Source organism: Myripristis murdjan, chromosome 8, assembly GCF_902150065.1.
Source record: "Myripristis murdjan chromosome 8, fMyrMur1.1, whole genome shotgun sequence".
Lineage (NCBI taxonomy): Eukaryota > Metazoa > Chordata > Actinopteri > Holocentriformes > Holocentridae > Myripristis > Myripristis murdjan.
In genome coordinates this window covers 32836622-32849683 of record NC_043987.1, presented here as the reverse complement: position 1 = coordinate 32849683, position 13062 = coordinate 32836622, and the positions used below count along the sequence as shown (strand labels likewise).

Sequence of the window (13062 nt, the reverse complement as noted above, 5' to 3'; positions counted from 1 at the left end):
ATTCATTGTCATGATTTCATTGCTTGGATTTGTCCATCACCTATTTACGTGATATCGTGTTTATGATGCTCTGTCATGAAGGTAATATGATGTTTTCAACTTTGGTATAAGTATTTGTTCTGGAAAAATCCTTAAAATCCCAGTCATAAAATGCTGCCACCATAAGAGAGCAGTGAGGATGAGGACTGGAGGATTTTGTACAGCTGCTCCACCAACTCCAGTCACTGTGGCTCTCGAGCACAATAATAAACAGCAGAGTCTTCAGTCTTCAGATTGTTCATCTGGAGATACAGCTGCTGTTTGCTGTTGTCTCTGGAGATGGTGAACCGGCCTTGGACTGACTGGGAGTAGTAGGTGCCACCACCAATGTCGATATGGGCGATCCACTCCAGTCCTTTTCCAGGAGCCTGTCTGATCCAGTTCATCCAGCTGCTGCTGAATGAGAGTCCAGAGGCTGTGCAGGTCAATCTGTGGGACTCTGCAGGCTTTTTAACCACTGGTTCAGATTGTGTCAGAGTCTGACCATCAACACCTGGCAACACAAAATAGAAAAGCATCACATGCATGAAGGATTTGAATGAAGACGCTGTCAAATCCAGGTGAGTGAAAATGTTCACCTGCCCAGCAGAGAGTTAAAAGCAGCAGTCCTGTCCTATAGCCCATCATGTTAAAGTGTGTGGCCACTGTTGTCTGTCATCCTCTCTGCAGTCACATAAGTAAAGATGGGAAACATCAAAGTTTTGCATTGACTCCTCCTCACAGGGAGGGACGACAGCACTGCATTGGATTAGTCTCTCAGTCATTTTGTACAATTTAAGAATGAATGTTTATTGTGCAAATGGACTCTAAAGATTGGATGTAATCTGGATAAAATTTGGATTTTTGTAGAGCCCCACGATGAATACTATTCAAGTTTTTTTTTTTGTTTGTTTGTTTTTTAAATTTATATAGCCCATCATCACAAGCATATGTCAGAGGATAAGAAAAGTTGTCATTTTTCAGCAAGTAATCATACAACACAATGATGTGTTATCATATCATGCAAATATATCATTCCATTACATACTGCGCTACAGTAAAATGGTTTATTACAATTAAATAATTTAACCCATCAATTTTTTTTCTTAAATCAACTTTGATTGGGAATAATGACCAAATAAATATATTTTGAATTTGAAACATTTTGCCTTTTCATAAGGGAAGATGTCTTGAACGTGTTGTGAGGCTGCCTCCTCTGGTGGCTTCATGTTCCAAGTGTTCAGGGACTGAGGGGTTTTTGTACAGCTCTACCAGTGGTTTGTGTCACTGTGGATCTCTGGCACAATAATACACAGCAGTGTCTTCAGGCTGCACATTCTGTCCAGTTAGAGTCACTGTCTTGCTGGAAGAGGCTAAGGAAATACTGAACTTGTTTTTCAGTGAATTTTTGTAGCGTTCATTGCCATAGCTATCTTTATGTCCAATCCACTCCAGTGTTTTTCCTGCAGGCTGTCTGATCCAAGCTGTGTAAAAGCCAAGAGAATAAGAGACCTGACAGGTGATGGTCAGAGTTTGACCTGGCTGGACAGTCAGAGACGCTGGCTGTGTCAGCGTTTCACATTTCACACCTGTGGAGGAGAAAATATTCAACATATCAGTGTATCTAACAGTGGAATAATAATAAAGAAGTGGTGCAGTGTGATGATAGAGTGTGTGTTTGTCCCTCAAAGAGACTCACAGGATCCAGCAGCCAGCAGCAGCAGCAGAGCTACAGAGAACATGCTTGGTGTTGAAGGTCAACTGGTGGGAGCTTCTCTTGGTCTGCCTCAGCTGACAGTGTGATATCAAGTGTTTATAGCAGACTAGAAGGAAGTCAGCTTTGCATACAGCACAACACTCACATGACATAAAAGGAGGGTGGACTGTCCTATTACGTGCACTGAAAGCATGGATTTTCAATTGTTGCCTTAAAAAATAATAATGAAAAACTGTTTATTTTACTTTTGAATGTAATTAAAATGAGAAGAGTACACGATATGTAGTGAGGCAGGAGAAGCTGTGAAAGTATTTAATTGATTTCTGCGTAATATGTGCATGTAGGGGAGAGTGGGGTAATTTGTGCCAAGGGGCAAGTAGTGTCACCCCTGTTATCTAGAAAACCATAGAAGAAGTTGGTCATGTGACCACATATTTTAGAAGAGGCATCCATTTTACTCATCCTGCAAAGAAGGGAGACACATGGCTTGAGAGGTAAGCACATTTAATTTCAAAAAACATTTTTTTGCCCTCCAAAGTAAAATTTCTATGATCAAGGTTTTTTGATTGCTGTGTTTGAACAATTATAGAAAACTTTGAAAACAGTTCACACAGGTTTTAGTACTTTAGTAAGCTACACCATGAGTCTATACAGTTAGCATGATGTTAGCTCAAAACAGCTGGGGGATGCATTTTTTTCAAAATGGTGGGCTTGGGGTAATTTGTGCCAAAGGGCCTGGGGTAAGTTGTGCCAGTGGCACAACTTGTGATTATATACTATATATTACTTTATTGTATTTTATTGTTATTTTACATTGTCTTCTTACCTTTGATCATTAAAACTATTCAGATTCAGATGAAGATGATTTCCAGGTGCTCATTTTGGAATTTTTATTTTGTTCTGGGTATGTGTTCATGTGGCGCTAGGCCTTGTTATAGAAAAGTGGCCTGTGATCTTGTTAAAATAATAAATAAATGTTAAATAAATAATTTTGTATTGAATTTGTTTTGCTTTTATATAGCATTATCATTTGTGAGATTAAAATGATCTGTTTTACTTCAATTATCAATGGCACAATTTACCCCAGTGTATTCTCTCTAATGGCACAATTTACCCCGCACCGGGGGCAAGTTGTGCCACAAAACCACTTGTTTTTTTTGAAAGCTGTATTTCTCAAAGAGTTTATATAAGATCCAAAGTGATTGTTCCCAGGGATGTACAACATCCTAAACTATATGTGCATATTTTAGTTGGAGGCATTACTGTAATCCCCTCGTTTTAAAGGCACTTTAAGTAAAAATTGGCACTATTTACCCCACTCTCCCCTACAGTATTTAAAACTCCTAATATCCTCGTAATAATGGAGATTCTCCTCAACATTTTCATTTTATTTTTCATCTTGATCAAATTCAACTAAGCATTTTGTTCAACAACCCACATGGTGCTTTAAAGTAATAGCCATAAAGTATCATATTCAAATATGTTCATTTGAGTTCAAATCTGCTCCATCAAGATTTTGTTGGACATGTTATTAACCATTACAGTGCTGCAGTGCATGCTGGTAGGACGTTCCAATGATATTAAGTGTGCGTGTATGTCTCTTGCTCACAGAAGCACATGGCATTGAATTAATCAGTGGACTGAGGCTGCCTCCTCTGGTGGCTTCATGTTCCAAGTGTTCAGGGACTGAGGGGTTTTTGTACAGCTCTACCAATGGTTTGTGTCACTGTGGCTCTCTGGCACAATAATACACAGCAGAGTCTTCAGTCTTCAGACTGTTCATCTGGAGATACAGCTGCTGTCTGCTGTTGTCTCTGGAGATGGTAAACTGGCCTTGGACTGACTGGGAGTAGTAGGTGCTGCCACTATCATGTGTGATAGTTGCAATCCACTCCAGTCCTTTTCCAGGAACCTGTCTGACCCAGGCCATCCAGTAGTTGCTGAATGAGAGTCCAGAGGCTGTGCAGGTCAGTCTGTGGGACTCTGCAGGCTTTTTAACCACTGGTTCAGATTGTGTCAGAGTCTGACCATCAACACCTGGCAACACAAAACAGAAAAGCATCACATGCATGAAGTACGGATTTGAATGAAGACGCTGTCAAATCCAGGTGAGTGAAAATGTTCACCTGCCCAGCAGAGAGTTAAAAGCAGCAGTCCTGTCCTATAGCCCATCATGTTAAAGTGTGTGGCCACTGTTGTCTGTCATCCTCTCCGCAGTCACATAAGTAGAGATGGGAGACATCAAAGTTTTGCATTGACTCCTCCTCACAGGGAGGGATGACAGAACTGCAGTGGATTGGCCACTCAGTCATTTTGTACAATTTATTAATGAATGTTTATTGTGCAAAGGGACTCTAAGGATTGAATTTAATTTGGATAAAACGTGGATTTTTTTAAACCCCAAGATGAATACCATTCAAGTTCAAGTTTATTTATTTATACAGCCCATCATCACAAGCATCTGTCAGAGAATAAGAAAAGTTGTAATTAGTCAGCAACTAATCATACAACACAATGATTTGTTATCATACCATGTAATTATATCATTCCATTACATACAGCACTACAGGATAAGGATTTATTACAAATGAATAAATTAGCCTCCCATCAGTATCTTTTATATCAACTTTAATTGGGAATGAAGACCAAATATATATATTTCAGTATTCATTATCATTTTGCCTCTTAATCAGGGAAGTGGCCTTGAATATGTTAGTGGTGTGAGGCTGCCTCCTCTGGTGGCTTCATGTTCCAAGTGTTCAGGGACTGAGGGCTTTTTGTACAGCTCTACCAATGCTTTGTGTCACTGTGGATCTCTGGCACAATAATACACAGCAGTGTCTTCAGGCTGCACATTCTGTCCAGTTAGAGTCACTGTCTTGCTGGAAGAGGCAACAGAAATACTGAACTTGTTTTTCAGTGAATCTTTGTAGTATTCAGCGCTAGTATGTTTCATTCCAATCCACTCCAGTCCTTTCCCTGCAGGCTGTCTGATCCAAGCTGTGTAATAGTCAAGAGAATAAGAGACCTGACAGGTGATGGTCAGAGTTTGACCTGGCTGGACAGTCAGAGACGCTGGCTGTGTCAACGTTTCACATTTCACACCTGTGGAGGAGAAAATATTCAACATATCAGTGTATCTGACAGTGGAATAATAATAAAGAAGTGGTGCAGTGTGATGATAGAGTGTGTGTTTGTCCCTCAAAGAGACTCACAGGATCCAGCAGCCAGCAGCAGCAGCAGAGCTACAGAGAACATGCTTGTGAGTGTGACAGTGTGATATCAAGTGTTTATAGCAGACTAGAAGGAAGTCAGCTTTGCATACAGCACAACACTCACATGACATAAAAGGAGGATGGACTGTTGTATTACGTGCACTGAAAGCATGGATTGCCAATTGTTGTCTTAAAACTGTTTATTCAATCAATTTTCTAACAATTTGTATAATTTTAACACCATGGTTTGGTAACCAAGCCAGGCTGAATGATATTTGCATACCTTGGAATGAAATTGAAATTAGAAGAGTACACGATATCTAGTGAGGCAGGAGAGGCTGAGAAAGTATTTTATTGTTTTCTGCATAATATGTGCATGTATAGTATTTAAAACTCCTCATATCCTCATAATAATGGAGATTCTCCTCAACGTTTTCATTTTATTTTTCATCTTGATCAAATTCATCTGAGCATTTGTTCAACAACCCACATGGTGCTTTAAACTAATAGCCATAAAGTATCATATTCAAATATGTTCATTTGGGTTCAAATCTGCTCCATCAAGATTTTGTTAACCATTACAGTGCTGCAGCACATGCTGGTAGGACCCTCAAATGATATTAAATTTTTGTGTGTGTGTGTGTGTGTGTGTGTGTGTGTGTTCTTAGTGTCATCACATGTCTGATCTGCTGCTGCCCCCTGGTGATCTATGTAAAGATAAATTGATTGAGGTTTTTGTTAAGCTCCTCTGCTCATTCACATCACTGTGGCTCTCTGGCACAGAAATACACTGCAGAGTCCTCTGGCTTTAAGTTGGACAGTCTCATATACACCATGCTGTTGCTGTCATCTCTACTGATTTCTATGCGTCCTTGCACACTGCTTGTGTAAGTGTTGCGACTGGCATCAGAGTAACCGCTCCCTATCCATTCCAGTCCTTTTCCTGCAGGTTGTCTTATCCAGCTCATAACACAGCAGCTGAAAGTGAAGCCAGTTCCCCTACAGGAAAGACTGAGAGTTTCCCCAGGCTTTTTCAGCACCGGACTGGAGGGAATGGACTCCATAGCCTGGCCATTCAAGTCTGACAGAGAACAAGGACAAAAACACAGGAGAAAGAGAGAGAGAGAGAGAGAGAGAGAGAGAGAGAGAGAGAGTCAGAAGTAGTAAAACATAACAATCAATGTATTTGTCATGATATCAGTATAGCAGTATGAAACATGACAACTCACATGGCAGACAGAGAGCTGTGAGCAGGAGAGAGAGTTTGTCCATCATCCTGAGGCTGAAGATGTGAACTCAGCTGCTCCACCCAAAAGAACAAGACAACAAGTCAGCAGGAGGACACAAGTACACACTCTGACACTCTGGATTTGCATGGGGAATTTAGGAGGGAGGGACTCTCTCAATAGACTCTCTCAATAGACTCTCTCTATCAGGAGAGAAGGAAAGTATCAGTGACTGTTCTGTCTTTGGCTAAGAAGGGTACATCATGCAATGAAAGGGACTGTAAGGCACATGGAAGTTGGATGGATACAAGGCCAAAAAAAGTTAAAATAAAGATGAATTTTAATATATATAAAATCCATTGTGTTTAGGATACCCCTCTCTTTTATTACACCAAATATATTTAATAATGTTCATCAAGAAATACATTGTGCTACAAAATATTTGGATACATTTTCACAAATGAAGCACCTCCTCTAAATTCAACTAAAAAGCAAATGTGACTGCCTAACTTTTATCTTATTCATTTGATTTGGTGGGGCAAATAAATAAAAAACAAATACTTTCAGTTGTTAACTTAAATATCATGATTAAGTTTTGATTTATTGGTGAAATTCTCAAAATGTAAACAAAAATAAAATGCTCTGTGTATTTATTTGCCCATCTATAAAAAAAAGTAACTTTGTGGTTCAAATAGGATTAAACTTTGGTCATCTCATACCCAGTAAAAACACAAACATAGAAACACAACAATCATATGTTCAAAGCCTCTTAGAAGAACAAAAAAACACATTTATTTCCTGCTAAAAACTTTTCTGTTCAGACAAATCTTTTTAGAGTGAATCATAAAAGAAGCTTATTCTTCAACATACACTAAGATCTACACCCAGTACAACATGTGTTTGTGTGTGTGGTTGAGTGATGCAGTGTGTTGGGTTTTTGTGCAGGTCTGCTGGTGGTTTGTATCACTGTGGGACAGCGAACACAATAATACACAGCTGTGTCCTCAGGCTGCAGATTCTGCCCTTTCATAGTCACCGTTCCAGCAGAAGTGTCTCTGCTGTAGCTGAATTTGTTCTTCAGAGCATTATTTTGAGGAAAGCTGCCTCCACCCCACTGATGGAAAATCCAGTCCATTGGTTTTCCTTTACAGTGTCTGATCCAACCTGTTGCATAGCTGTTATCAGTCACGGCATAGCCAGAGGGCTGACAGGTGATGGACAAAGACTGTCCAGGCTGCACAACCACTGAGTCTGGCTGGATCAGATCAATACTGTACACACCTGTGGAGACAAACATCAGGATGATCCACATCATTCATGTCACTCTGCAGCCTTTATGATGGGTTTATTAGTAGGAATCCACTGAAAGCTACTCACAGGATCCAGCTGCCAGCAGCAGTATCACAGCTCCAGAGAACATGGTTTATGCTGAAGCTGATCTGATGTCAGCTCTTCTGTCCTCTGACTGACACACACACACATTTCTCCTCCTTATGGGCTCAGACTCACACACTCATTTGCATGTTGAGGAGAAAAACTGTATTCATTTAATTATATTTAAATCAACAGCATACAAATAAATAACCTCTCAATGAAATACAATTACAATGTATGTGCAATCAAATTCTCACAATAGGAATAATTTTCATTTACCAACGATGGATTGAGGCATGAGATGAAAAAAGTCCATCATTTTTTTGGGCAGTTGTTCAGTGAAGTCAAACCACTGAGCTCACTAATTTAATCCACATTCTGCAGCCTTCACTGAAAATTTCCTCAAAATGAAAAACTAAAACTTGTGCACTTTTTGTGACATTACATTTTCACAATGTTTTTTTTTTTTTATTTTTTTTTTTTTAACTTAAAGACACTATACACCAAGTAAGCCTACTGGCACCACTTTCTTCAATTACATTGACTAACACAGATTTACAGTATTCATGATCAATAATTGTTGCATTGCATCATTGCCAAACTGTGTCTGTTAATAAACACATGAATATGATGTTTGGCTGCATGTTTGTCTGATCTTCTTTCTCCATGTGAGCCACTTGTTTGTAGCTCGGTGTCTCCAGGGGACAGAGTCTCTTGCTCACACAAACACACAGCTGCATTTTCAGTCCACACACTCTGTCCTCTAAGTGTCTGTGTTGGACTGGATGTGTCTGTGGTCACACTAACATTCTTGTCACTTTGTCATTATAATGGAAATCAGACTGATTGATTTATGTTTTGAAGGAAAGAAGCACATAGTTGTTCCACATATATTTACCTGATGATAGTAAAACGCCCTGGTTGGAGTCAAACCTGGCCCACTGTGAAAATGACTTCTCCTGAATGGTACATGAATTCAGTTTTGAAGACATCAGGGAACCACATGGCATTACATTAATCTGTGGTGTCAGTCTGTGTAAGGATTTTTTTCCCCTGTCCTGGAAACAAATACACTGAGGAGTTTTTTTTTTTTTTTGTTTGTTTGTTTTTTTTTACCTCAGGGAAGTGTCTTTGAATGTGTCAGTGGTCTGAGGCTGCCTCCTCTGGTGGCTTCATGTTCCAAGTGTTCAGGGACTGAGGGGTTTTTGTACAGCTCCACCAATGCTTTGTGTTACTGTGGATATCTGGCACAATAATACACAGCAGTGTCTTCAGGCTGCACATTCTGTCCAGTTAGAGTCACTGTGTTGCTGGAAGAGTCTAAGGAAATACTGAACTTGTTTTTCAGTGAATCTTTGTAGCCAGGGCTGTAACCCACTCTACCCCATCCAATCCACTCCATTGCTTTCCCTGCAGGCTGTCTGATCCAATTTGTGGAATAGTCACTAACAGAATAAGAGACCTGACAGGTGATGGTCAGAGTTTGACCTGGCTGGACAGTCAGAGACGCTGGCTGTGTCAACGTGACACATTTCACACCTGTGGAAAACACAAACATTTTTAAAGTCAAGATATCCAGTTACATGGCACCAGAAGAGCTGCTGGTTTTGTAAATGTGATGTCAAATCCAGAGAGACTCACAGGATCCAGCAGCCAGCAGCAGCAGCAGAGCTACAGACAACATGGTTTGTGTTGAAGCTGAACTGGTGGGAGCTGCTCTTCCTCTTTTCTTTCAACTTCCAGCCTCATATCAACTCTTTATAGCAGAGGAACCAGGAAGGACACTTTGCATACAATCAAACATACGACTGAAGAGGATCTCCTCAGCAGTGGATCTAAACTGAGGTAGTAGTTTTGTCCCAAGTATGACAGTCCTCTAATGTGTGTGACTGTGCCACATCACTTTAATCCACCTGCTGACTGCTGGGATCTCTGGAGAGAGAGAAAACACTTTTTGTTGCCTGGAAATCAGCTCTGCCTGCTGTTGGGGTTTTAAATCAACCTGTTGAGTCTTTTTCTGCAATAATCTGCTCAGTTTCCTGTTCCAATAACAATACATATACTGCTGTATGGTTATAGTTTTATTGAGGCATGTGAGGTAGACAATTCCATTAGGCTAAATTGTTTATTCAAACTAAACATGTTCTCTCAAATGATGATTTCAGCATTTCATTATTGAGGATGTTTTGATATATCAAATGTGATCATGTTTCTAAAGCATGCAGATTTCCACAAAAAAAAATAATAATTTCAGATATTTCTGAAATTGTTAATTTCATTTTTTTTCATTTATATAAAGACATAGGTTTGACATTAAGTTTGTTGTCAGACTTTCAGAAGAGGGCAGTGCAGAATCAGGGCAGAAACTACTTTCTGAAAATGACTATCCTTGTTATGCATTGTTGTATGGGAATGTCGTGAATGGATGCTATATTTGTGTGACATTTTAAAGATAGTTCTGTTTGAATGTTGTGGAGCAGGTGCTTTCCTTTATTTACAGTTTGGGTGATGTTTTCAGCAACCACAATGTTGTGCTGGTTTTGGTGTAGAATTCATCATCATGATTTGATCTTTTAAATGTCTTCATCATGAAAGTTGTCGATATTTCATTTTGTTTATGATGCTTTGTCATGAGAGAAATACAATGTGTTCAAATCCCACCCCCCTCTCTCTTTCTGTTTCAGGAAACATTCATTTGAAGCCCCGTCGTACTTCTACCCTAACAGAGCAGTGAGGATGAGGACTGGAGGATTTTGTACAGCTGCTCCACCAACTCCAGTCACTGTGGCTGTCGAGCACAATAAGAAACAGCAGAGTCTTCAGTCTTCAGACTGTTCATCTGGAGATACACCTGCTGTCTGCTGTTGTCTCTGGAGATGGTGAACCGGCCACGGACTGACTGGGAGTAGTAGATGGTACCACTAGTGGTGCTGATAATTGCAATCCACCCCAGTCCTTTCCCAGGAGCCTGTCTGATCCAGTTCATGTCATAGTCACTGAATGTGAATCCAGAGGCTGTGCAGGTCAATGTGTGGGACTCTGCAGGCTTTTTAACCACTGGTTCAGATTGTGTCAGAGTCTGACCATCAACACCTGGCAACACAAAACAGAAAAGCATCACATGCATGAAGTACGGATTTGAATGAAGACGCTGTCAAATCCAGGTGAGTGAAAATGTTGACCTGCCCAGCAGAGAGTTAAAAGCAGCAGTCCTGTCCTATAGCCCATCATGTTAAAGTGTGTGGCCACTGTTGTCTGTCATCCTCTCTGCAGTCACATAAGTAGAGATGGGAAACATCAAAGTTTTGCATTGACTCCTCCTCACAGGGAGGGACGACAGCACTGCAGTGTATTAGTCTGTCAGTCATTTTGTACAATTTAAGAATGAATGTTTATTGTGCAAATGGACTCTAAAGATTGGATGTAATCTGGATAAAATTTGGATTTTTGTAGAGCCCCACGATGAATACTATTCAAGTTTTTTTTTTTTTTTTTTTTTAATTCATATAGCCCATCATCACAAGCATCTGTCAGAGGATAAGAAAAGTTGTAATTTTTCAGCAACTAATCATACAATACAATGATGTGTCATCATATGATGCAAATATATCATTCCATTACATACTGCGCTACAGTAAAATGGTTTATTACAATTAAATAATTTAACCCATCAATTTTTTTCTTAAATCAACTTTGATTGGGAATAACGACCAAATAAATATATTTTGAATTTGAAACATTTTGCCTTTTCATAAGGGAAGATGTCTTGAACGTTAGTGGTGTGAGGCTGCCTCCTCTGGTGGCTTCATGTTCCAAGTGTTCAGGGACTGAGGGCTTTTTGTACAGCTCTACCAATGGTTTGTGTCACTGTGGCTCTCTGGCACAATAATACACAGCAGTGTCTTCAGGCTGCACATTCTGTCCAGTTAGAGTCACTGTGTTGCTGGAAGAGTCTAAGGAAATACTGAACTTGTTTTTCAGTGAATCTTTGTAATCTTCATAGCTAGTAAATTTCTGCCCAATCCACTCCAGTGTTTTCCCTGCAGGTTGTCTGATCCAAGCTGTGTAATCACTGCTAACAGAATAAGAGACCTGACAGGTGATGGTCAGAGTTTGACCTGGCTGAACAGTCAGAGACGCTGGCTGTGTCAACGTTTCACATTTCACACCTGTGGAGGAGAAAATATCGAACATATCAGTGTATCTGACAGTGTAATAATAATAAAGAAGTGGTGCAGTGTGATGATAGAGTGTGTGTTTGTCCCTCAAAGAGACTCACAGGATCCAGCAGCCAGCAGCAGCAGCAGAGCTACAGAGAACATGCTTGGTGTTGAAGGTCAACTGGTGGGAGCTTCTCTTGGTCTGCCTCAGCTGACAGTGTGATATCAAGTGTTTATAGCAGACTAGAAGGAAGTCAGCTTTGCATACAGCACAACTCTCACATCACATAAAAGGAGGATGGGTTGTTGTACCTCAAGCATCCGATGTTTGATTCAAGGTTAATTCCTAACTCCTAATGTTCGTTATGATACACACTTGTTACTTTACATGGCCACTTTATTAGGTCCACCTTCAGAATCCAATACAATCCAATTCAACTGTTCTGCCATAAAATTTACTTTTATGATGCCTGTAATGCTCATGTTTTCTTTTTGTCACAGTAATAGAGATGTTTATTCATTTCTATGTTTGGCCTTTAGCTCATAGTTAGTGGTGCTGTTGTTCTGGACTGTATTTTATTGAGAGGTGTTTCTAATATTCTGTCCCCCTCATGTATATAAATGGGGAGGACCAAAAATTAGAAACGCCTCAAAATATAATGCAGTCCAGAACAAGATTTTGGAAAACGACAAACTCAATATGTCTATGGATATTCTCATTCATCCAGGCCATCGTTCTCTTTGGGCAAAATTGAATTGTAGGCAACTGGACTCGTATTTGTGTCAGGAAGACGTTTCGTCTGTTATCCAAGGGGATTCATCAGTTCATACGCATCGGTCTTTCTTGTCTTGTCTGACGACTAGTGCCCACAGAGCCCAAAGAGGAAAAACTCAATAATAAGAACTCAATAATAAACACAGAATTAAATTGACACATTCTCCACAATGTCAACAAAAACTGAGCATTATTAACTTTCTTAAAAGGTAGAATTTATGGCAGAGCTGTTGCATTGAACTGCATTAGATTGTACAGGTAGACCTGATAAAGTGGCCTCTGAGTGTATGTTCCCATTAGTTGTCATTCAGACTGACAGACGAGTCAGAAGCTGAATCTAAAACTTCGGACAGTCCCATCGGCTGTGGCTGTTATTCAGAAGATGGAGAGGTCAGAGCTACTATGTCTCCCTCTTGTGGTCAGAGTCAGTAGTGCAGCAAAGCTCTGAGCGTACAGCTGATTCTAACACAGTAACACACCATGTGTTCTCCTAGAGAAAACAATGTTTTATATTAATCACACACACACACACACACACACACACACACACACACACACACACACACACACACACTTA

The 13062-nt window shown here is 40.0% G+C and overlaps 1 protein-coding gene and 1 gene segment (V, D, J or C); both read right to left on the bottom strand.

Moving 5' to 3' along the window:
• LOC115363486 (uncharacterized) overlaps nt 1-13062 on the bottom strand; it is a 381300-nt gene that overhangs the window by 322476 nt on the left and 45762 nt on the right. The gene's annotated exons all lie outside the window — the stretch shown is intronic.
• LOC115363579 (Ig heavy chain V region 914-like) lies at nt 5712-6225 on the bottom strand. The segment is given in 2 exon segments: nt 5712-6031; nt 6180-6225. Coding segments are annotated over 2 exon segments (366 nt in total).